The 23,724-nt window shown below is 41.6% G+C and overlaps 1 protein-coding gene across 2 annotated transcripts in view; it reads left to right on the plus strand.

Moving 5' to 3' along the window:
• Positions 1-12: 12 nt before the first annotated feature.
• The window catches only part of PDE4B (phosphodiesterase 4B), a 160,049-nt gene continuing 136,337 nt past the window's right edge, over positions 13-23,724 (plus strand). Inside the window, exons 1-2 of one of the 2 annotated variants that reach the window (XM_062497666.1) lie at positions 13-54; positions 2,665-2,900. In XM_062497666.1, the coding sequence (XP_062353650.1) occupies positions 13-54; positions 2,665-2,900 (278 nt within the window). Of the gene's footprint in view, positions 55-2,664; positions 2,901-18,286; positions 19,792-23,724 lie in introns of those variants that run through there. The other variant, XM_062497667.1, reaches the window with a different exon arrangement.

Genomic DNA, 23,724 nt, shown 5'->3' on the forward strand with positions numbered 1-23,724 from the left:
TGAATCTCAATAATGAAGAAAAGCAGAAGTGTCATGACAGTGACTGCAGATGAGGTGAGCTCCTGCTGAAGGTTTATTTTCCCTTATTTTTCTTTCCTTTTCATTTTTTTTTTAACCTTGTGAAAATGAACTAAAAAGTTGATTTTTGTCTTTTTTTGGTAAATATAAACTGGTTTGGCTTTGATTGCTGGTGGATGATCTTGGAGGAGTTTTAGGTAAGAAGCAAAAAATAAGAGCAGGACATAAAAAAAAATTAACAACTCAACACCTGGGAAAGGTTTGGAGAGTTTTATTCAGGTTTTTTATTTTTGCTCTGCTGGTCTTTGGTCAGTGTAATGTGGGCAGGGAGCAGGGAATGGAATAATATTTATGGAATATTTGCTCTGGATCCCACCTTTTTTATGTGCAAATGTCTCAGTGTTTCAGCAGCTCAGCACCTGCTGTGGTGATGAATTTTTTATTTCATTATTACCCTGATAATCATCATAATTCCCTAATAATTAAAATCCAGATCCCATTCCCTGGGGAATTGTCTCTGTTTGGAATGATGGCCTGGAGCCTTAATTGGCTGGTTTGTCCTAGGGCTCCCAGAAAATGGGAAATCCCTTGGAATGTGCAGGAAAAGAGTGGAAAATAAGGGTTTGGGTATCCTGGAGCACTTCTCCAGTATATAAATAAATGTTGTTCCCCACTCTTATCCCAAGTTTTGCTCAGCTCCATTGGCCTGATGACCTTGGAGGCTTTTTCTGAAATTGATGACTGATAATGGAACTCCACTCACCCCTGTGGCAATTTTCAAGTGCATTGGTGATGATAAAATAAAAAGCAGAGCAATCAGGCTGTGCCAAGGTCTGGAATTGTGGAGTTTTCATCTCCTGGGATAGCTGTGGCTGGGGAATTGAGTTTTACCCTCATGGAGGAAATAATTTGATTGTAGAATTTAGTTCTGGAGTTGTGGGGTAGTTCTGGCTGGAGAATCGAGGGTGGTTTATCCTCATGGAGGAAAGAATTTGTAGAATTCAGTTCTGGACTTGTGGAGTTCTCATCTCCTGGGACACTTGTGGCTGGAGAACTGAGTTTTATCCTCATGGAGGAGATAATTTGTTTGTAGGATTTAGTTCTGGAGTTGTTGAGTTCTCTTTTCCTGGGATAGTTCTGGTTGGAGAATTGAGTTTTACCCTCATGGAGGACATCCTTTGTAGAATTTATTTCTGGAGTTACGTAATTTTCACCTCCTGGGACAGTTCTGCTGTAGAATTGAGTTTTACCTTCATGGAAGTAATAATTTTTTCTATATATAATAAGTTATATTATAGGGTTGTTATTATTATTATAAATAATAAGTTTGCAGAATTCAGTTGTGGAGTTGTGGCATTCTCATCTCCTGGGATAATTCTGGCTGGAGAATTGAGTTTTATCCTCATGAAGGACATCCTTTGTTTGTAGAATTTAATTCTGGAGATGTTGAGTTCTCTTTTCCTGGGCTAGTTCTGGCTGGAGAATCGAGTGTGGTTTATCCTCATGGAGGAAATAATTTGTAGAATTCAGTTCTGGAGTTGTGACATTCTCTTTTCCTGGGCTAGTTCTGGCTGGAGGATCGAGTGCGTTTTACCTGCATGGAAGAAATCCTTTGTTTGCAGAAATTTAAGAACTTCTGAGTTTGCAGAAATCCTTTGTTTGTAGAATTTAGTTCTGGACTTGTGGAATTTTCACCTCCTGGGATAGATCTGGCTGGAGAATTGAGTTTTATCCTCATGAAGGAAATAATTTGTTTGCAGAATTCCGTTCTGGAGTTGTGGCATTCTCATCTGCTGGGATAATTCTGGCTCAAGAATTGAGTTTTACCGGCATGAAGGACATCCTTTGTTTGTGGGATTTAGTTCTGGAGTTGTGACATTCTCTTTTCCTTGGCTAGTTCTGGCTGGAGGATCAAGTGTGTTTTACCTGCATGGAGGAAATAATTTGTTTGTAGAAATTTAAGAATTTCCGAGTTTACAGAAATCCTTTGTTTGAAGAATTTAGGAATTTCCAAGTTTACAGAAATCCTTTGCAGAATTTAGGAATTTCAGAGCTTACAGAAATCCTTTGTTTGCAGGAATTTAGTGAATTTGCAGAAATCCTTTGTTCATAGGAATATAGGAATTCCCGAGTTTACAGAAATCCATTGTTTGCAGAATTTAGGAATTTCAGAGCTTACAGAAATCCTTTGTTCGCAGAATTTAGGAATTTCAGATCTTACAGAAATCCTTTGTTTGCAGAGTTTAGGAATTCCCGAGTTTACAGAAATCCTTTGTACATAGGAATTTAGGAATTTCAGAGCTTACAGAAATCCTTTGTTTGCAGAATTTAGGAATTTCAGAGCTTACAGAAATCCTTTGTTTGCAGAATTTAGGAATTTCAGATCTTACAGAAATCCTTTGTTTGCAGAGTTTAGGAATTCCCGAGTTTACAGAAATCCTTTGTACATAGGAATTTAGGAATTTCAGAGCTTACAGAAATCCTTTGTTTGCAGAATTTAGGAATTTCAGAGCTTACAGAAATCCTTTGTTTGCAGAATTTAGGAATTTCCCAGTTTGCAGAAATCCTTTGTTCGCAGAATTTAGGAATTCCCGAGTTTACAGAAATCCTTTGTTCTCATAAATTTAAGAATTTCTCCGTTCACAGAACTCCCTGGATTACCTGGAATGCGGGCTCAGCAAATCCTACAGCACTTCCAGCCACGCCCTGGGCATTGACCTGTGGAGGGGCCGCAGGTGCTGCTCGGGCAATCTGCAGCTGCCCCCGCTGGCCCAGCGGCAGACGGAGAGGGCCAGGACCCCTGAGAGGGACACGGTGTGCAGACCCACCACCCTGCCCCTGCTGCCACCTCCCAGCATCGCCATCACCGCCTACCACGACTGGTGAGTCTCATTCCATCCCAAATTCATTAATTCGTTTGCCCGTTTTCGGCTTTCACATTGGGATTTTTCCTTTTTTTTTTTTTTTTTTTTATTTATTTATTCTAAATGCACATCGAATAATCTTGTATGTGTTCATGTGGTTGATCGAACTCTGTCGGTTGTTGTATAGTGGATTATAAAGAAGTTTATAAAATATATTGGTTTTAGATATATTTTGAAATTGTGCTTTGTTAAAAACCTCTCCCAAAATTTCCGATTCTGGTCTCAACCAGAGGATTTGTGTTCCTGGCTTCGCACCCACACGGGTTCAGGATCTCCCACAGAGGGTTGAGGAAAAGCCTTTGACTCTCTGCATGTTTCCCATCCCTGTGTGAGGAAAAAAGCTTGGAAAAACCCCACTGGGATTTAAAGTTAAACTTGAGATAAATCCCCAGGAAAACATCAGAGAGCTGAGTACAAGGGGGCTGCTCTGAGGTGAATTCCAAAATAAGAACTGGGGTGAAGTGCCAAAACAAGGGAATTTATCCAGGGGGAGAGGACAGTTTTCCTGTGCTGGAGTTGGCTTTTATGGCAGAAGAAGGATGTGTACCCTGCTTTTTGTGGGAGTACTGTGGTGATGTTAGTGTGACCTTAAATTCTGTGCTCTCAACTTTGGGTTTAGAGTCGCTTTTAGGTTCTAGTTTATAAATGCTCCACCCTCAGCTCCGTTTGCTGGCTCATCCTCCAAGATGGAATCTGGGTTTCTGTTACACTCAGCACTCTCTGCATTTGCTCAACTGTAGAGGATCCCAAAAACTTGGGATAAATCCCAAAGAAACTGTCAGAGAGCTGAGTACAAGGGGGTTGCTCTGAGGTGAGATCCAAAACTGGAACTGGGGTGAAGTGCCAAAACAAGGGAATTAATCCAGAAGGAGAGGAGAGGAGAGGAGAGGAGAGGAGAGGAGAGGAGAGGAGAGGAGAGGAGAGGAGAGGAGAGGAGAGGAGAGGAGAGGAGAGGAGAGGAGAGGAGAGGAGAGGAAGGCAGAGCCTTGGCTGTGGAAAATGGATTTTATGGCAAAATACAGATGTGTGTCCTGTTTCTCATGGGAATATTGAGGTTTTATTAATTGCACCTTAAATTCTGTGCTTTCACTTGGGTTTAGGATCGGTTTTAGATTCTAAACTTTCCTCCCTTGGCTCCGTTTGCTGCTTTGTGTTCCCATCATTATTCCAAGCTGGAATCTGGGTTTCTGTCAAGCTCAGCGCTTTCCATTTGAACAGCTCTAGAGGATGTTCCCAAATCCATTTATTAAAGTCCTTTGGAGTGAGTTTTCCTGCTGAAAGTAGGATTTCTAAACTGCCCTGGAATAGCTGAGACAGAAGCTTTTGTCCAGGTTTTGTGATTAATTGCTGGGATAAATGCAACCAAACGAGTTCCCTAATTTTAGATGGATCGGGAATTTGGGCAATAAAAGGATTGGTTCACCTTTGTGTGTGAACGTTCCCTTTTGTGGGGCAGGAATTTGGATTCCAGGGGTGGCCTTGGAAGGATGGATTTGCTGTGAGCTTGGAATGCGCCTCTGTCCATGGTTTGGGAGAAACTCAAGGAATTGCCGTGGATTTCTCCTGGATTTATCCCTTGGAACACAAGAGGGCATCGCTGCGCCTCTCTCCCAGCCCAGCAGAATCCCGGCATTTTCCTGGGACGGTCACAGGGAGCCCTGGAAGCTCTGCTCGGCTTCTTGCTGTTTCTGTAGTGCTGTAAAATTCCCAGTTTTCCAGAGGAACTGGGAGTTGCTGCTGTGACTGGGATACAGCGCTGTCCCAGCTCCTCTTTCTGCGTCCTCCTCCCTTCCCGGACCACTTGCATGGGCTCATCCTACAAAAACTGGGCTTAAAGTTCCCATTTTTTATTTCAGTCCTAATCCTCACCTCCCTGTCCAGGTACATTGGCTGATCCTACAAAAACTGGGCTTAAAATTCCCATTTTTTTATTTCTGTCCTAATCCTCGCTTCCCTGACCACTTACATAGGCAGTTCGTACAAAAACTGGGCTTAAAATTCCAATTTTTTATTTCAGTTCTAATCCTCACTTCCCTGGCCAGTTACATTGGCTGATCTTGCAAAAATTGGGCTGAACATTCCCATTTTTTATTTCAGTCCTAATCCTCACCTCCTTATCCTGTTACATGGGCTGATCCTACAAAAACTGAGCTTAATTTCCCATTTTTTTATTTCACTCCTAACCATTCCCATTTTTTATTTCAGTTCTAATCCTCGCTTCCCTGACCACTTACGTGGGCTCATCCTAAAAAAACTGGGTTTAAATTCTGCTTTTATTCATTGAAGTCCTCACCACCCTGAGCACTTATATCAGCTGATCCTACCAAAACTGGGCTGAACATTCCCAATTTTTCTTGAATTTTAGTCATTAAGGGGTTCTGGACCAGGTTAGCACTGAGCTCTACCCCATTCCAGGCAGCTCTTCCCTGTGGAATTCCCAGTGACTCAGGAATCCATGGAATCATGGACTGTTAAGGTTGGAGAAGATAATGGATTTGGGATGGAAATCCAACAGAGCTGCAAGCTCGGTGCTTATTAGTGATCCAAAACCCCAAATTAATCGATTTAAAGGAAAAGAATAGTTGATAAAACATGAAAGGTATTTCTGGAGACAGCCAAAGAAAGAAGGGAGGTTGATCCCAAAGCAGCAATTCCAAACCAGAATGATACTTTGTGTGGAAAAGGAAGGGAATTTTCCCACAAAACAGATTTTATGGATCCTTCAAGGCAGGAGGGACATACATGGCTTAGAGATCTCCAGGTGACAAGCTGGGAAGAGAAAACTTCCAAGCTTCTTTTCCACAACTTTTGGTCCCTATTTTCATCTGAGTTGTTCAAATATTCCCCCAGTCCTGCTCCATATTTTCTAACTCTGCTTTGGGATAAAAATCCAGGCAGGAGGGAAGAGCGAGGGTATGAGGAATAAATTTGTAGCTACTCTTGCAGCGTCCAAAAGAGTTTTTTCCCAATTTTTTTTTTTCTTTTTGCTCCTGGGTTAGATTTAGTATCTGGTTGCTCGTTCTCACCATTCCTCCACATTTCCCTCAGGGGTGTGGGGGATATTTGGATATTTTGAAGGGTTTGCAGCAAATTTTGATGTTGAAACAAAAGTGGGATTTATGGTGAATCCCAAAGGGTGAGGAAATCAAGGCTCTAAGAATTCCATGAGGAATTGAGCTGGTTAATATTAAATGTTGGAATGCAGTTTTTTAGGAATCAGAGAGACTGGTAAATATTTAGGATATGGCAATAAATACTTCATTAAAATACAGATTTGCTGCTTTATTATCACTTTTTTTTTTTCTTGTGGAATCATTTTATTGTGGAGCCTGGAGATGAGAATGTGGAAGGAAAATATTCCCCACATCCTCCTGGAAACCTTTCTGGAATTGGGATAAATTTACTCTGTCTACTCCTGTAGTACTCGAGTTCTTCTCCAGGTGGTGGTGGTGGGCAGCAAATTAAAAACGGCGTGAAAATCGAAATCAAACCGAAATTTGGGATCGTTTTGGGCACTGAGTTACTCCAAAACTTCCTCAGGAATTCTGGTTTCAGCCAGAGCTGCCTCGTCCTCCCTGGGAAAATGTTGGGAATTAATTGGGGGATGGAGAAAATGGGAATTAATTGAGGGACTGAGAAAATGGGAATTAACTGGGGATTGATACAATGGGAATTAATAGAGGGAATGAGAAAATGGGAATTAATAGAGGGATCGAGAAAATTGGAATTAATTGGGAGACAAATGGGAATTAATAGAGGGATTGATAAAATAGGAATTAATTGGGGGATTGATAAAACGGGAATTAATTGGGTGATTGATAAATTGGAATTAATTGGGAGATGAATACAATGGGAATTAATTGGGTGATTGATAAATTGGAAATAATCGGGAAATTGATAAAATAGGAATTAACTGGGAGATTGATAAAATTGGAATTAATTGGGAGATGAATACAATGGGAATTAATTGGTGGATTGATAAAACAGGAATTAATTGGGAGATTGATAAAATTAGAATTAACTGGGAGATTGATAGAACAGGAATTATTAGAGGGATTGATGAAATGGGAATTAATAGAGGGATTGATACAATGGGAAATAATTGGGAGATTGATAAAACGGGAATTAATTGGGAGATGGATAAATTGGAAATAATCGGGAGATTGATAAAATGGGAATTAATTGAGGGACTGATAAAATAGGAATTTACTGGAGGGTTAATGAAACTGGAATTATTTGAGGGATTGATAAAATGGGAATTAATTGAGGGCCAGATAAGGGGGGATTAATGGAGGGGTAGATAAGGAAAATTCGGATGATAAAGGGGTGGGATTTGCATGGAGAATTAAGGATAACAAAGCTGGAATCAGCCTGGGAAACCAGGACAATGCTCCTGCCATATCCATGAATGAAGGAAATATTTGGGAATCTCTAACAGGAATTGTAGGATGAATCCCAGAAACTCAGAAGGACGTGATATTTTGTAGAAATGCGTTTTAGGTTTTTATTTTTAATGTTCTTTTGTTTTGTTCAATGTTGTTCCAGACCTTGTGATATTACCCTGAGAAATTGGAGTTTAATTTCTTAGATAATTTCAAATTCCAGGAGATAAGAACTGAAGGAATGCGCTGCAAGCTTGGAATAAGAAAAAAAAAATATCCAAGTTGGCTTCCCATGTGGCGTGAAAAATAGAAAACCTAATTTTAATTTTTATACTGATAATTAAAATTATTTAAATCACAGGATGGACATCACCAGGTTCAAAATACGGATAATTTCCGTAAATCCCATCAGTTTTTGTGCTAATGAGCGGGATCAATTATTCTGATTGAACTTTCTTCCTGGATTTCAAAAGCCTGCTCCACATTTCCAGGGGGCATTTCCTTACCCTGGAAAAGGTCAGTGGTGTTCCTCAGAACATCCCATAATGAATAGGGAAAAGAGCTTTTAGTTCCTCCTTGCTGTTCCTGGGAAATATCGGTGGAAACTTCATCCTGAAACTCAGAATTCCTGGGATTTTTCTGAATTTCCCAACAATACCAGAAAAGTCTTGGAGCAATCCTGGAACGGCCACGAAGGATTTTCAGTCGGTGGAAATAATTCCTGGCCTTTTTCCTGGGAATGGATTTGGGATTTGGTGGGATCTTGTAGAGCTGGGATCCTTCCAAACAGTGGGAAAAACTGGGAATGTTGGTGGGAGATGAGAGCTCCTGGATTGTCTGCAGGTGGATCATAAAAATTCCATCTTAAATCTGTTTGAAATGCCCGAAGTGGGAAGCGGGGCCTTGGTTTTTGTGGGAATGGGAAATTCCTTGGATTTCTCGTTGTTGCCATTTTAATCCTCACAGAAACCTGGAGGAGAAAACAGCCATGGAGGATTTAGGGAAACGAATTCCTTAAAATGTGGTGTTTCCTCTCCTTGTGATGTGTTCCCACAGGGAATAGCCTTTTTTGGGATGGGGTTATTCCCAAAATTAGGAAGTGTTCCCATAGGGAATATCTGACATTCCTGCCTTTTTTGGGATGGGGTTATTCCCAAAATTAGGAAGTGTTCCCATAGGGAATATCTGACATTCCTGGTATGGTTGGGATGGGATCATTCCCAATATTTTGTAGTGATCCCACAGGGAATTTCCCATCTCCTGGCAGGGTTGGGATGGGATCATTCCCAATATTTTGTAGTGATCCCACAGGGAATTTCCCATCTCCTGGCAGGGTTGGGATGGGATCATTCCCAATATTTTGTAGTGATCCCACAGGGAATTTCCCATCTCCTGGTATGGTTGGGATGGGATCATGTGGAATTCCCATGTGGAATCCAGGCTCAGTCGGAGCAATAATCCCAAACCCTGGCATTTGGGGTGGGAGGGGTCACATCTGACATCCTGCCCCAAATCCTGGAGATCTTCTACCAAAATAAACCCCAAAAATCCTTTATATAAAACAAAACAAAACAAAACAAAAAAAAAACAAAAACCCAAAACAAACCCCAAAACATGGGCAGCCCAAATACCCCAAGGTCACTGCTGCTGTGTCATCCCAAATGCCATCCTATCCCAAAAAAAAAGAGGGAAAAAAAGGGAATTTTGCTCTCTCTGATTTAACTCTGCTGTTATTTAAACACCCAGAGAAATGTTTTGTCTGCCTAAATTTAGATTTTTGGCTGGTGCCATCAGTTTCTGACGCTCTTGAATCTTCAAAAAATTCATTTTTAATGTTTTCTTGGAGGCCTAAATAAAAGAACTATGATTAATACGAGGTGTAGTTACCCAGAGGAATTTTAAAACGGATTAATCATAGGTCAGGAATTAAAATTACAGTTATTTCAAAATCACTTTTATTTTCTTTTGGTCCACAACTTTTATTTTGTTAATTCCTTCTTGTTTATTGAATCCATTGAATTTTACTCCTAAGTACTCCAAAGAACATCCCCTTTTTGTGTGAGCTGCAAGCTGATCCCAATAATTTTATTAAGGATGAGCCTGTAAATTTGGAGCTGCAGGAGATTAAAAAAAAAAAACCCAAAAAAAACCAAACAAAAAAAGCTTTTAATGATTCAATTTTAATTACACACCTCAATCCTGAGTGCAAAAAGATGTGAGTGGAAGGGAAGAAATGAGTCACTGTTAATCAGCAGAAGAAAACGAAGCTCCTGAAATATTTTCTTCAAACTTCACCCTCGCTGGAAAAGAAAAAGAGATGAAATTTATGGAAACAGAATTGATGGAAAAGCTGAATCGGACCCAAAGCTGAGCGAATTTTCTGGTTCACGGTAACTGGTGTCCAGGGAAGAACAAAACCCCAGTTTGGTCCAGTCTCAGCCGGTCCGGGACATCGATGCCGCGGATCTGGGCTGGGATTAAGGGTTAGGCCGAGCTTTGAGGGCCCTCCCAACCCAACCTCGTCCACGCTTCCACCCCGCGCTGCTTTTATTCCCAGTAGGATTGGTTTGATTCCGAATTCGATTGGCTTTTTCCGAATTTTATGGGTTTTATTCCGAATCTCATCAGCTTTGTTCAGAATTGGATTGGTTTGATTCCGAATTCGATTGGCTTTATTCCGAATTTTATGGGTTTTATTCCAAATCTGATCAGCTTTGTTCAGAATTGGATTGGTTTGATTCCGAATTCGATTGGCTTTATTCCGAATTTTATGGGTTTTATTCCGAATCTGATCAGCTTTGTTCAGAATTCGATTGGTTTGATTCCGAATTCGATTGGCTTTATTCCGAATTTTATGGGTTTTATTCCAAATCTGATCAGCTTTGTTCAGAATTCGATTGGTTTGATTCCGAATTCGATTGGCTTTTTCCGAATTTTATGGGATTTATTCATAATTGGATTTGTTTTATTCCGAATTGGATTGGTTTTATTTAGAATTAGATTGGTTTCATTCCAAATCCGATTGGTTTTTTTCCAAATTTGATTGGTTTTATTCTGAATCCGATTGGTTTTATTCCGAATTGGATTGGTTTTATTCAGAATTGGATTGGTTTTTATTCAGAATTTGATTGGTTTTATTCAGAATTGGATTGGTTTAGGTTTGGGTTGGTTTTATTCTGTTTTGGGTTGGTTTTATTCAGAATTCGATTGGTTTTATTCTGAATTTGATTGGTTTAGGTTTGGGTTGGTTTTATTCAGAATTGGATTGATTTTATTCAGAATTGGATTGGTTTAATTCCGAATCCGATTGGTTTTATTCAGAATTTGATTGGTGTAGGTTTGGGTTGGTTTTATTCCGAATCCGATTGGTTTTATTCCAAATTGGATTGGTTTTACTCAGAATTCGATTGGTTTTATTCAGAATTGGATTGGTTTTATTCAGAATTGGATTGGTTTAGGTTTGGGTTGGTTTTATTCTGTTTTGGGTTGATTTTATTCAGAATTTGATTGGTTTTATTCAGAATTTGATTGGTTTTATTCCAAATTTCACTGGTTTTATTCCAAATTTCATTGGTTTTATTCTGTTTTGGGTTGGTTTTATTCAGAATTTGATTGGTTTTATTCCATTTTGGGTTGGTTTTCTTGAGTTTTTGCTTGGTTTTGTTGCGTTTTTCATTGGTTTTATTCAGAATTTGATTGGTTTTGTTTAGGTTTGGGTTGGTTTTGTTCAGTTTTGGTTGGGTGTGTTCAGTTTTTGGTTGGTTTTGTTCCATTTTTCATTGATTTTATTCAGAATTTGATTTGTTTTACTCAGAATTTGACTGGTTTTGTTCGATTTTTTTCATTGTTTTTATTCAGAATTTGATTGAGGAATAAACAGAATTGTTTTGGTTATATTACAAATATCCTCAAATTAAATTATAATCTGTAGCTGTGAAATGAGGAAATAATCACAATTAACACAGATTGCTCTGACATATGGGATTACTCACTCTGGATATATAGAAGGCATTGCAGTGTTCTCTGGGAATAAATCAGGAAAAATCCCAAGTTGCTAAGCAAATTCCCTTCTTACATCATGCCCTGGTGGCTTATATAATTTGATAATCAAAATGATATAAATTTATAATGAATTTATAAATATCAATTTATTCCCAGTTACTAGGGCATCGCAGCGTGGTATGAAATTGTATTTTTTTGGTAAATAAATTGTGGTTTATGAGGGATTTAATAGGAAAAAATCCAGTTCCAAATCCAAAATTTAGGACAAATAGGAAGGGAACAGCAGAAATAGCTGTAAGGATAAAGGGCATCAAAGCGTGGTGCAAAATTCTATTTTTTTTTTTGTAAATAAATTGTGTTTTATGGGGGATTTAATATGAAAAAATTCATGAATTGAGCAGATGAGATCCAAGCACTCCCAGCTCCCAGGCAATATTTCCTGAAGGTAGAATTGATTTTTTTTTTTTTTTTTTTTTTTGGGATGGATCTGGAAATTATTCTGGGTTTTCTTGGCCTTGTTGAGATTCTGGGTGTTTTAATGCTGGAAAACTTCTGGTTTAATTCAGGTTTTAGTTGGTTCAATTCAGTTTTAAGTTGGTTTAATTCAGTTTTATGTTGGTTTAATTCAGGTTTTAGTTGGTTTAATTCATTTTTAAGTTGGTTCAATTCAGTTTTTGGTTGGTTTTGTTCAGTTTTCAGTTGGTTTAATTCTGTTTTATGTTGGTTTAATTTAGGTTTAGGTTGGTTCAATTCAGTTTTTGATTGGCTTTGTTCAGTTTTTTGGTTATTTTAGATCAGTTTTTGGTTGGTTTAATTCAGGTTTTAGGTTGGTTTAATTCAGTTTTTGTTTATTTCAGATCAGTTTTTGGCTGGTTCAGTTTTTGGTTGGTTTAATTCAGGTTTAGGTTGGTTTAGTTCAGTTTTTGGCTGGTTCAATTCAGGTTTAGGTTGGTTTAATTCACATTTAGGTTGCTTTAATTCAGTTTTTTGTTTTTTCAGATCAGTTTTTGGCTGGTTTAATTCAGGTTTTAGGTTGGTTTAATTCAGGTTTAGCTTGGTTTAATTCAGTTTTTGGCTGGTTCAATTCAGTTTTTGGCTGGTTTAATTCAGGTTTAGGTTGGTTTAATTCAGGTTTAGGTTGGTTTAATTCAGTTTTTTGGTTTTGTTCAGATCAGTTTTTGGCTGGTTCAGTTCAGGTTTAGGTTGGTTTAATTCAGGTTTTAGGTTGGTTTAATTCAGGTTTAGGTTGGTTCAATTCAGGTTTAGGTTGGTTTAATTCAGGTTTAGGTTGGTTTAATTCAGGTTTAGGTTGGTTTAATTCAGTTTTTTGGTTTTGTTCAGATCAGTTTTTGGCTGGTTCAGTTCAGGTTTAGGTTGGTTTAAATCAGGTTTTAGGTTGGTTTAGTTCAGTTTTTGGTTGGTTTTGTTCAGTTTTTGGTTGTTTTGATTCAGTTTTTGGCTGCTTTAATTCAATTTTTGGCTGTCTTAATTCAGGTTTTGGTTGGTTTTGTTCAATTTTTGGTTGATTTTGTTCAGTTTTTGGTTGGTTCATTTTTTGTTTAATTCAGTTTTTGGCTGCTTTCCCAACCAAAAATCCCCCCCCCCCCCAAAAAAAATTCCAGCATCCCCTAAACCTGCAGGAATGCCCGTGCAGCCTGGATACCTTTAAACCATTCAGCATAAAGCACCTCACGTCCCAGCACCGATCTAAGAGACGCAGGATTGCTGTTAAATCATTTCTACATCTCTGACGCGGCGGCTTCGTCGTGCAAAGCTGAAATTCGGGATGGATTCCTAATTCCAGCAGGAAACTTTCAGGGAAGGACAAGGAAAATCCCCAAAGCTGCAATTTGCAGTTTTCTTTCCTGGATCCATCTTTTCGAAGCTCAGCCTGTGAGGCAGCAGGTGCAAAGGCAGGTGTGTTATTTTGGGGATTTTGGGGTTTTTTTGGTTGTTTTTTTTTTTTTTTTTTGCCTTACAAATTGAACGCTGTGAAACTTTCTGCTTTTTGGGCTGGAAAGATTTATTCCTGGGATTTGTTCAGTTAAAAAGAGGTGGTTAAGGGAGGGTTGGAGGTGTTTTTATTATATTAGAATTATATTAACTTTATTATATTAGAATTATTTCATTTTATTTTATTTTTTTCATTTTATATTATTTCATTTTACTTTATTTTATTTCATTTTACTTTATTTTACTTTCTTTTATTTTATTTTACTTTCTTTTCTTTTCTTTTCTTTTACTTTATTTTATTTTATTTTATTTTATTTTACTTCCTTTTACTTTATTTTATTTTACATTATTTCATTTTACTTTATTTTATTTTACTTTTAATTTAATTTTATTTTACTTCTTTTTACTTTATTTTATTTTATTTTGTTTTATTTTACTTTATTTTATTTTATTTTACTTTATTTTATTTTATTTTATTGTATTTTATTTTATTTTATTTTATTTATTTTAGAATTCCAGAATAGTTTGGTTTGTAAGGGATTTTAAAGATCTTCTTATCTCATGCCATGGGCAGGGAGAACTTCCACAATCCCAGGTTGCTCCAAGTTCCATCCAAGCTGGCCTTGGGCGCTTCCAGGGATCCAGGGACATTCCCATTATCCCTGGGAAATGTCACCAGCATCTCTTCACAGTCAAGGGACGATGCTCCCAAGTATTTCTCTTTGTTCCTGGTAACCCCTGGAGTGGTTCTGGAGGGGGAGCTTTGCTTTCCTGCCTTGCAGGGCGATGTGGCTGACCCAGAGCAGCTCAGATTCCAACGGTGAATTCCTGTTCTTCGGGTGAAATCCCCGTTTTAACCCCCCAGAGCTGGGTGGGATGCTTAAAATTTCAAGTTGCACCTTAGGTCCGGCCTAGCAGCAGATGGAGGGAGCTGAAGTAAAACTGGGATTAGGATGGAGTGGATTAACTAGGCCTGGTCTGTCCCTGATGGAATTCGGGGCAGTCGCCTGGGATGGACTCAGGGCATCTCCTGGCTGCGACGGAAGGGAAAAAATTAATTATGATTTAAATCATTTCCTCTCACGTGGGGCCCTTCCCTGCTCCTCTCCTGCCTTTTCCCTTTTTCTCTTTTCCTCTTGTGTCTCCAGAGCTGCTCCATCCCTGCCAAGGTTCCAGTCCCGTGCCACAAACACATCCTTCCCTCCAGCCCTGGATTTCCTGGGAATCTTCTCCAGCTTTCCAGGGTGCTGCTCCCAGCTCTCCTCTCCACGTCCCTGGCACTCCTCCTCTCTTTCCTCGCAGCCCCTGCTTGCACTCCAAGCCTTGCCTGACATTTTCATCCACTTCTACATTCCAGCCCCATTCCCTGGCTTCTCTTTTCCTGGCTGCTTCCCTTCTCCAACTTCCAGTTCCTTGATGTTTTCTTTATCTTGCTCCAGATATTTCTCTCTTTGATTTTTTTTTTCTTTGTCTCTGCCTGTCGCCCGTTCCCGGGGTTGCTCTGATTTATTATTCCTGGTGCTGGCTCATCCTGGCAGCTCCAGCTGCTGCCTCAGGGGCTGAGCTCAGGATCACATCCCTGGCAGTGCTGTGACATTCCCACTGCACATCCATCCTGTGCTCTGCTGCTGCCTCTGTAACTCAGTTATTTCCCAGGACAAATTACAATTCCCATATTCTCCACTCTCTTGGTCCTCATTCCCTCTTTTTTTTTTTTTTTTCTCTCCAATCACTGTGTTGGTTTAATCCAAGAAAGTGTTGTTGTGGTTTCCTTTTCCTCCAAATCTCATTTTCCCACCCTTTCCCAAGCGCAGACATTCCTCTTCTCCTTTTATTTCCTGCTGGGAATGTGCTTTGGCTGATTTCCCTGCCTCCTCTTCAGGCTCGTGTTCATCTCTCCCAGAGCTAATGGGGCTGCTTGGCTCCTGGAATTTCTCTCCTGGAAATCCATGGTGGATCCTTTCCCAATGCATTTGGCAGAAATCCACGTTAAGCGGGGACAGTGCTGTGAAATTCCATCATGTCCTGGCCCAGGAATTTTTTTTCCCCATCAAATGTGGTCTAATTTTAGTCTAAAAAGGATTTTAAGGGGTTGATTCCTTCCCTTGTGCATCCTCAGCTGCAATAAATGTTCTGGAATTGTCCATCTGTCCTGACCTTTCCAATCCTGGGCCTGATTTAAGCCAAGGAAATCCTGCTGTGTGTGAGGGACCTTCCAAGTAATTCCAGAACCAAGGAAGGAACAGCCCCTGTTGCTCCAGGAGCTCGTGGATATTCCATGGATTAAATAACAAATTACTGAACATCAGTTAAAACACACGGGGGGATCTGGGATTTTTATTTTACGAAAAAAATTCTTGAATTTCAGATTGTTAGGAAGTTTAATAAAGATTTTATTTTTCCTGTTAAGGAGGGAATTCTATCAGCCAGGATTTCTGGAAAGGAGACTTCTTTACTTCATTAAAAATATTTTTTTCCCCTGGGTTTCCTTGCTTGGAAGTAGAAGCCCAAGTAGCACCAGCAAAGCACAGTGCCTTGAAAATATTTTCTCTAATTAATTTGCTGTGGGGTTGGTGGAATCTTTTTGGGATGCCCTTGGGATGGATGGAACAGTGAGTGGAATAAAGGAGGGGAATTCCTGACTGTTTTTATCTAAATGTGCTCTGAGGAAGAAATTTCCCATTACTCTGCCCCTGGCTGAGAGTGCTGTGAAAAGTCAACTAAAAGCTTTTCCTTTGCTACTGGAGCGTGTAGGACACTTCACAATTGCCTTTTCCTTGGTGTTTTATTCCATCCTGGCCATTAGGACTTGGGAACAGGTAAACAATGGTGCTGCTAAAGAAAAAAAAAAAGATGTGTTCTTGTTGCTTAGCAATTGCTCTCAGCACACTCCAGATCAGCTTTTGATGAGGAGTTGCAGGCTTGGAAATGTTGTTTCCCACCCTATCAGTTATTTTAATCAAATATATTTAAACTTTCAGCACTTGCAGACTCTTCAGCGAATTGGGAAGTGGGGATGGAGTCTCACCCAAGTGCACTTAAACTTCTGAAAGTTTCCTTAATTGTCCTTTTTCTTCCAAGTAGTCTCATTTTCCTGCCAGGCACTTTCCTTCAATCATCTTTTCCGCCTCCTCAACTGTTCCTTCATGTTTGTGGTCCCTCCTGATGGAGTTGTTCTCTTGGGCTGCAGACAATAATCTGTGCTGATGGACAGATCAGTGCAGTCCGGGCTGTTCCTGGGCTCTTCGGGGAGCAGGGATTTGCCTGGGAATCGTTTTCATTTGTAAACCTGGCCCTGCGCTCCCAGGGTCAGCCCAGGCTTGGAATGAAACATGGAAAAACAACCCTGGGAGGATTGGGAGTGATGATGGGTGAGACTGGGCTGGGTTCTGTCCCTCTCAGGTGAGGCCCCACCTGCAGAGCTGCCCCAGCCCTGGGGAACAGCATCAGGAGGACGTGGAGCTGCTGGAGAGATTCCAGAGGAATCCACGGAGCTGCTGCAGGAGCCAGGCTGGGAGAGCTGGGGGTGCTCACCTGGGCAGGAGAAGGATCCAGGGAGAGCTCCGAGCCCCCAAAGGGGCTCCAGGAGAGCTGGAGAGGGACTGGGGACAGGGATGGAGGGACAGGACACAGGGAATGGCTGGAAGCTGCAGGAAGATGGATTTAGATGGGATACTGGGAAGCAATTGCTGGCTGGCAGGATGGGGAGGGGCTGGGATGGAATTCTCAGAGAATTGGCTGCCCCTGGATCCCTGGCAGTGCCCAAAGCCAGGCTGGACAGGGCTTGGAGCAGCCTGGGACAGTGGAGATGTCCTTGCCATGGCAGGGGTGGAACAGGATGGACTTCAAGTTCCCTTCCCACCCAAACCATTCCATGATTCCATGAACCCTCCCCTGAAGCTCTGATTCCCTGGGTGCTCAAACACAGGGAATTCCTGCCGGGATTTTCAGATCCCAGCTTTCCTCCCAGTTAGCTCCAGTGTCTGGTTCTCACCTCCTCTCTGCTCCTCCTGGAGTGAAGCAGCGTGTCTGGCCAGAATTCCGAGCTGTAAATCCATGGAGAATTCAGAGGTGTTGGCTGCAGGGTCCTGTGTGTGTGGAACTCCAGAACTTGGCAGCGTGAGGGGTGGGAGCTGGAATTCCAGGAGAGCTGTGCTGGGACCTTTCCCAGGGAATTTTATCAGGGAAGTGTGGATCCATTTCCGCCAGGACCTGGAAGGTGTCGGAAAAATCTCTTGTGCTCAGGATGAGCCCTCAAAATCCTCCAAGCAAGCTCAGCTTGGAGAATCTCGTGCCCTCCCAGGATGGGTGGCACTTTGTATTCCCTCTCTGCTTTTCCAAGGAAATGGAACCTTTCTTCCTCCCTCTGCCTCCTCTCCCTCCTCATCAGCTCCATTCCCTGGAATTTCCCTGCTCATCTCAGCACAGGACCTTGTCCAGGTTGTGGGGCTGCCAGTTCATTATTAATTAATGGATGGCCAAATTAAGCACTTCCTTAATGAACACACTGCTGCTAAAATGATTTCCCTCTGTTCTCCCTGCCCTTTGAAAAGCTTTTGGAAAAGGCTTGGAAATTTCTCTAGTACCATATGTATCCTCACAAACCCCCTCCAATATCCCATTAGAGTTAGAAGGTTCACTTTTATTTCTGTTTGGAATTGCATTTTTTATTTCTATTGGGAATTTCATTTTGTGTGTCTGTTTGGAATTCCATTTTTATATGGAAATGGACAGGGATGATGGAAAACCCACTGGGATGGACAGGGATGAGGGAAAATCCACTGGGATGGACAGGGATGATAAAAAACCCACTGGGATGGACAGGGATGAGGGAAAATCCACTGGGATGGACAGGGATGATAAAAAACCCACTGGGATGGACAGGGATGAGGGAAAATCCACTGGGATGGACAGGGATGATAAAAAACCCACTGGGATGGACAGGGATGATAAAAAACCCACTGGGATGGACAGGGATGATAAAAAACCCACTGGGATGGACAGGGATGAGGGGAAACCCACTGGGATGGACAGGGATGAGGGAAAACCCACTGGGATGGACAGGGATGAGGGAAAACCCACTGGGATGGACAGGGATGAGGGAAAACTCACTGGGATGGACAGGGATGAGGGAAAACCCACTGGGATGGACAGGGATTTGTTGTGGAATTGATGCCTGCACTGTTCAACCAGAGCACTTTCCTCACCACGCTCTCCCTGTCTCCTCCTCCTTTAAAAACATTTCTTGTATTTGCATTTTTGGTCACCTAATTTTGATCAGTTTAAATATATAAATAAATAGATCAGTTAAAAAAAATAAATAAATCCCTTCCTTAGGGATTTATTGTGCCGTTACAATCAGCTCCTTGTCTTTAACTTCCTTACCTGAATGTTGCTTTTTATCCTTGGAAAAGCAGAACTTGCTTTCATGGTGTTTATATCCAGGGATAAAATTCCTGTTTGGTTGTGGTTTTTTTGGTTTTTTTTTTTGGTTTTTTTTTTCTGTTTTAAGTACATAGGCTCTAAAAAATATTGGAATTAAGTTCGCAGGGAGCTGCCAGCTCCCCCATCCTTTGACTTGGCGGAGGTTTGACCCTTTGGCTCTGCATCCCGGGACGGTGGAGCCTTTCCACGGAGCAGGAATTCCTGCATGCTTTGTTCCCGCACAACAGAATTCCTTGCCTTTGTTTTTGTTCCCTCTTAGCCTTTTTACCCACTCTTACCGCTCTCCCATCCCTCCCAGAGCCGGGAAGTACCCGGCAGCAATATCGGGATGTTGGACAGGTCCTTAAAATTTCCTGGGAATGCCGCACGTTCCCCGCAGGGCAGGACAGAGCGCGGGTGTCAAAAGAACCCCGAACCAATGAGCGCGGTGCGGGTGGAGCCACCGACGTGCGGCCAAAAACTAATTCTCAATGAAAAAAAAACAACAATAATAACCAAACAAAACAAACCTCTCCTGCAATCCCCGAGCCGAGCGGGGCTGCGCGATTCCCGGAGCTCATTCCTGAAATTCTCATTTCTCCCGGGATGCTGGAGAGCGGAGCGTGATGAAATTTTCATGAGCGGCCACGACAACACCGGGAGCATCTTCCCAAGGTAAAAAAAAAAAAAAAAAAAAGAAAAAAGCGATCAGAGCCGGGGTTTTGTGGCAGCGCTGCCGGATCCTCCTCCCGCGGATGCTGCTGCTGCTGCTCCGGGAGGGATTCGCCTTCGGTGGATGATGCGCTCCCGCGGCCAGCGCTGAGCGCTCGCAGCTCGCCCAGAGCCGCGGCGATGACGGCCAGGGAGCATTCCCGGGAACTCGCCACTCCCGAGGCCGAGGTTTACATCAGGACTTTCAAGGAGCAGATGCACCTGGAGCTGGAGCTGCCCAAGCTTCCCGGGAACAGACCCACGTCGCCAAAGATTTCTCCTCGCAGCTCGCCCAGGAACTCTCCCTGCTTTTTCAGAAAGTTGCTGGTGAATAAAAGCATCCGCCAGCGCCGTCGCTTCACGGTGGCACACACATGGTAAGCTCTGCCGGGTTTAAACTGGGTTTAAACTGCGTTTAAAACCAGTGGAGCGTGGTTTGAGCCGGGCAGAAGGAGCGCGGCTCGCTCCTGGCTTCTCCCGGCCGTGGATGGAGGGGAAAAGCAGCCGGGGGATGGTGAATGCGGGGCCTCGCTGAGCTCTCCGGGAGAAATCCAGCCCTTTATTCCCGGGAACAAAGGCAGCAGCCGGCAACTTTCCCAGGCGCGGTGTGGTTGTGTGGGAGAGCTTGGGATTTCATTGCAGAGCGCAGGAGTTCATTCCGTGACCTGTGAATTTATGTCGTAGCCCATTAGTTTATTTTAGAACCGATGGAATAATTTCAGAACTCAGGAATTCAGACAGAGCCCAGGAATTCATCCCAGAACCCATGGAGATTCATTTCAGAACCCAGGAATTCATGACTGAGCCCAGGAATTCATTTCAGAGCCCAGAAATTCATTTCTGAACCCAGGAATTCATGACTGAGCCTAGAAAATAATTCCAGAACCCATGAATTCATTTCTGAACCCAGGAATTCATGACTGAGCCAAGGAATTCATTCAGAGCCCAGAAAATCATTTCTGAACCCAGGAATTCATGACTGAGCCTAGAAAATCATCCCAGAACCCATGAATTCATTTCTGAACTCAGGAATTCATCTCAGAGTCCATGAATTCATCTCAGAACACCTTTCAGAGCCCAGGAATTCATTCCATAGCCTGTAAATTCATTTCAGGACCCATTAATTAATTTCAGAGCCTGTGAATTCATTTCAGAACCCATCAATTCATTTCAGGACTCATTTCTGAACTCAGGAATTCATCTCAGAGTCCATGAATTCATCTCAGAACACATTTCAGAGCCCATGAATTCATTTCTGAGCCCATGAATTCATCTCAGAGCCCATGAATTCATCTCAGAGCATTCAGGGCACCTTTATTTCTCCTCTCTCTCAGCTCAGGGTGATTCCAGCAGGGCACTCTTGGTGTTAAATCCTGGAAAAGGCTTTGAGACAATTTTTGCTGGCTACAAATCTCCCTCCTTTCTGCCTTTTTTTCCAAGGGAACCCTGGCTGAGAGGTTTCTTTTCCCTCCCCACAAATCCCTAACTCCAAACAGTTGCTTTGGGTGCCATTCCAGCTGATTTGGGGCTGCCTCTGAGGGTCACTTATCCTGCTTAAACCATAAACAGCAAAGGAGAAAATGCAGGAAAATCCATAAGGATCTCACCGGTTCATTCCCTAAATTTTCTCTGGATGTGCCTTGCAGGATCCACCTTTAAATCCCAAAATATGCACCAGTTGAGTGTGGGAATTGAACCAGAAAACTTTGAGTAATGTGAATTTTTTAAATTCCTCCTCACACAGCTATATATCCATTACTTTAAAATTCTGGAGTCCTGCAGATTTTTTTTTTTTTTTTTTTTTTTTTTTTTTTTTTTTTTTTTTGGTGGTGGTTTGTTGCTGTTGTTGGTGGTTTTGGGGTTTTTTTGTTTTGGTTTTTTTTTTTTGTTTTTTAATTCAAATCCAAGCAGTAATAACAACCTCGAGCTGGTTATGAGCTGTAGCAGCTCCAGAGTGTTCTTGGGGATTTTAATTGCTTGGAATCACTGGTGTTTGGGGTTATTCACATTAATTCCCTGGAACATCTGTCATGGAGCTCATCTGATCCCAGCAGCCTATCCAGGGAAATGAGGGAAATGTGGTCCAGCTGGGAATTAGGGGAGTGGGATGGGACCAGACTCAGCATCTGTGCTGTTTGGTGAAAAAAGAATTCCAGTGTTTCATTTGGAGATGGAACTTGGATCAACTTCTAAAGGAGGTGAGATCCCTCTAAATGGGGGAAAAAAAAAAAGAGATTTTCAACTCAGTTCTTAGAAATTTTTAATATCAGGTGATTTGGAATTGGTTTAAGCTTAGATAAGAAAAAAATGTAGAAATTAAGAAAATCACTCTTAAAAGCTTCCAGGAATGTTTGATTGTGAGCAAACCCTCAACACAAACCACACACCAAACCCAGCTTAAATTAAATTTCAATATTTAAATTGTAAATATTTCCCTGTGCTTCAGCATTTCCTTGCAGGGTGTTCCATGTGTGCTGTGGGGTCCAGCTGAGCCCCTGGATGTGCTGAGGAATTTTGGGATTGGGATGCAGGACATGGAGCAGGGAAGGGAAAGGAAGGAATTTCCTGGGGAATAAATGGGCAGGGAATGAATCCATGCTGGATTTTATGGGATCTGTAACTTTTCCACCCTCCTAACCAAGGATCTTCCTCACTCTGGGGCTGGTAAATCAGCATTTTCACCAAATTGATTGAGGAATTTGTTTGAATTTGCCATTGTTTGAGGAATCCTCTGCTCCTTTTCCTTATTTCCAGTTTTCTGCCTTCCCTCATTCCTCTTTCTCTTTGAAATCATGGACTTTTCCGGGCATTTTCCTGCTTTTCTGGCAATACATGGCAGTTTCCTTCTCCTGCTGCTGCTGATGGAATCTGTGTCACCGCAGGCTGCTCCTGTATCCTGGTAAAAAAAAAAAACAAAAACAAAAAAGGAAAGCAAATGTTGAGGGGTATTTTTTTTAAGAATGAGGCCATGATTTAAGTGTTTCCATGATCCAAAGGATTCTTTTCCTCAGGGAAAGGCTGTTCCCACTGGCCACCAGCCCCATGTCACCACAGTGACCTCCCTGCTTGCTCCAAAGCCTGGATCCCATCTCCAAATGCCTCATTCCCATCAAAGAACAGCACAGAACCTCTGGAGCTTTGGGATTTGCCTCCAGCAGAATCCACCAGGCTCATTCCTGCCTTGCATGGGGCAGTTTTCCCTCTCTGAGGAGATCACAGAATTCCACGTGCTCCTTCTTCTTTTGGTAATTCCCATCGTATCCCTCGGTGTGTTTTGGGGGGATTTTGTGGGAAACAAGGCAAGAAGAAGCCGTGGAAATTTTAGATATTTGGAGTTTTCCTTCGGAGTGACTGGAGAGGGAGCGGCACCTCCTGGAGATGATCCTCAGCAATTTCTCCTGCCAGCCAAATCCCAGCACATTCCCATTCCACATCCCACAGTCTGCTCTCCCTCACCCCATCCATACCTTGAGGATTCCAAAGGAATAATTTTAATAAATATCTTCTTCCATCTTATTTTTGCCAAGCAAGAACTTTAAGTCCTCCATTTTACCCCCATAGCGAGGTGCTTCACACCAATGTCTTGGAAGATCCAAAAATTTCAGATTTTTTTCCAAGTGCATTCTGCAATTTATAACACAGATTCCTTTGTTTTGCTGGATTTAGCCTCAAAATTTTAAACAGCTCCTCAAGGCCAGGCTGGACAGGCTTGGAGCAGTCTGGGAGAGTGGGAGGTGTCCCTGCCCATGGGAATGGGATGAGATTTAAAATCCCTGTGAACCCAGACCATCCTGGAATTTTTGGGAATATTTCTGGAACCTAAATAATTTATTCAATTTTTATTTATTCAGACTTTGCCGAGCTTTTAAGGAAGGGGTTTCTACAATATGGTGTTGATTGTCTTTTCTTAATTAAGATTTTTGTGGATTTTTCCCAGATGAATTCACATCTAGTTTTATTCATTTAATAATCACCTGTTACCTCGTGGATGAAGAAAATACGGGATAGAACAGAAATTAAATCTTAGGAAATTTTGCTTTGCTTTTTCTCTTGGTTATCCCTCAATGCAGCTAAAACACAGACAGCAATTTGCTTTTATAATATCAAATATAAATAATTTTATTTCATATATCCATCATTATTTTTTTTTAAACATCCTCTGTTTTTATGGCACAAAAATCTCTCAGGATGGAATTCAGGGAGTTAAATAAGATGGCAAAATCCAGTTGAGATTTTTCCATGCCTGGTGAGTAACAACGGAGCTCTTGAATTCTTGGAAGCTGCAAAATTTCATGGAGGCGAACGGAAAA

Source organism: Cinclus cinclus, chromosome 8 (genome assembly GCF_963662255.1).
Source record: "Cinclus cinclus chromosome 8, bCinCin1.1, whole genome shotgun sequence".
In the NCBI taxonomy this organism is placed as follows: domain Eukaryota; kingdom Metazoa; phylum Chordata; class Aves; order Passeriformes; family Cinclidae; genus Cinclus; species Cinclus cinclus.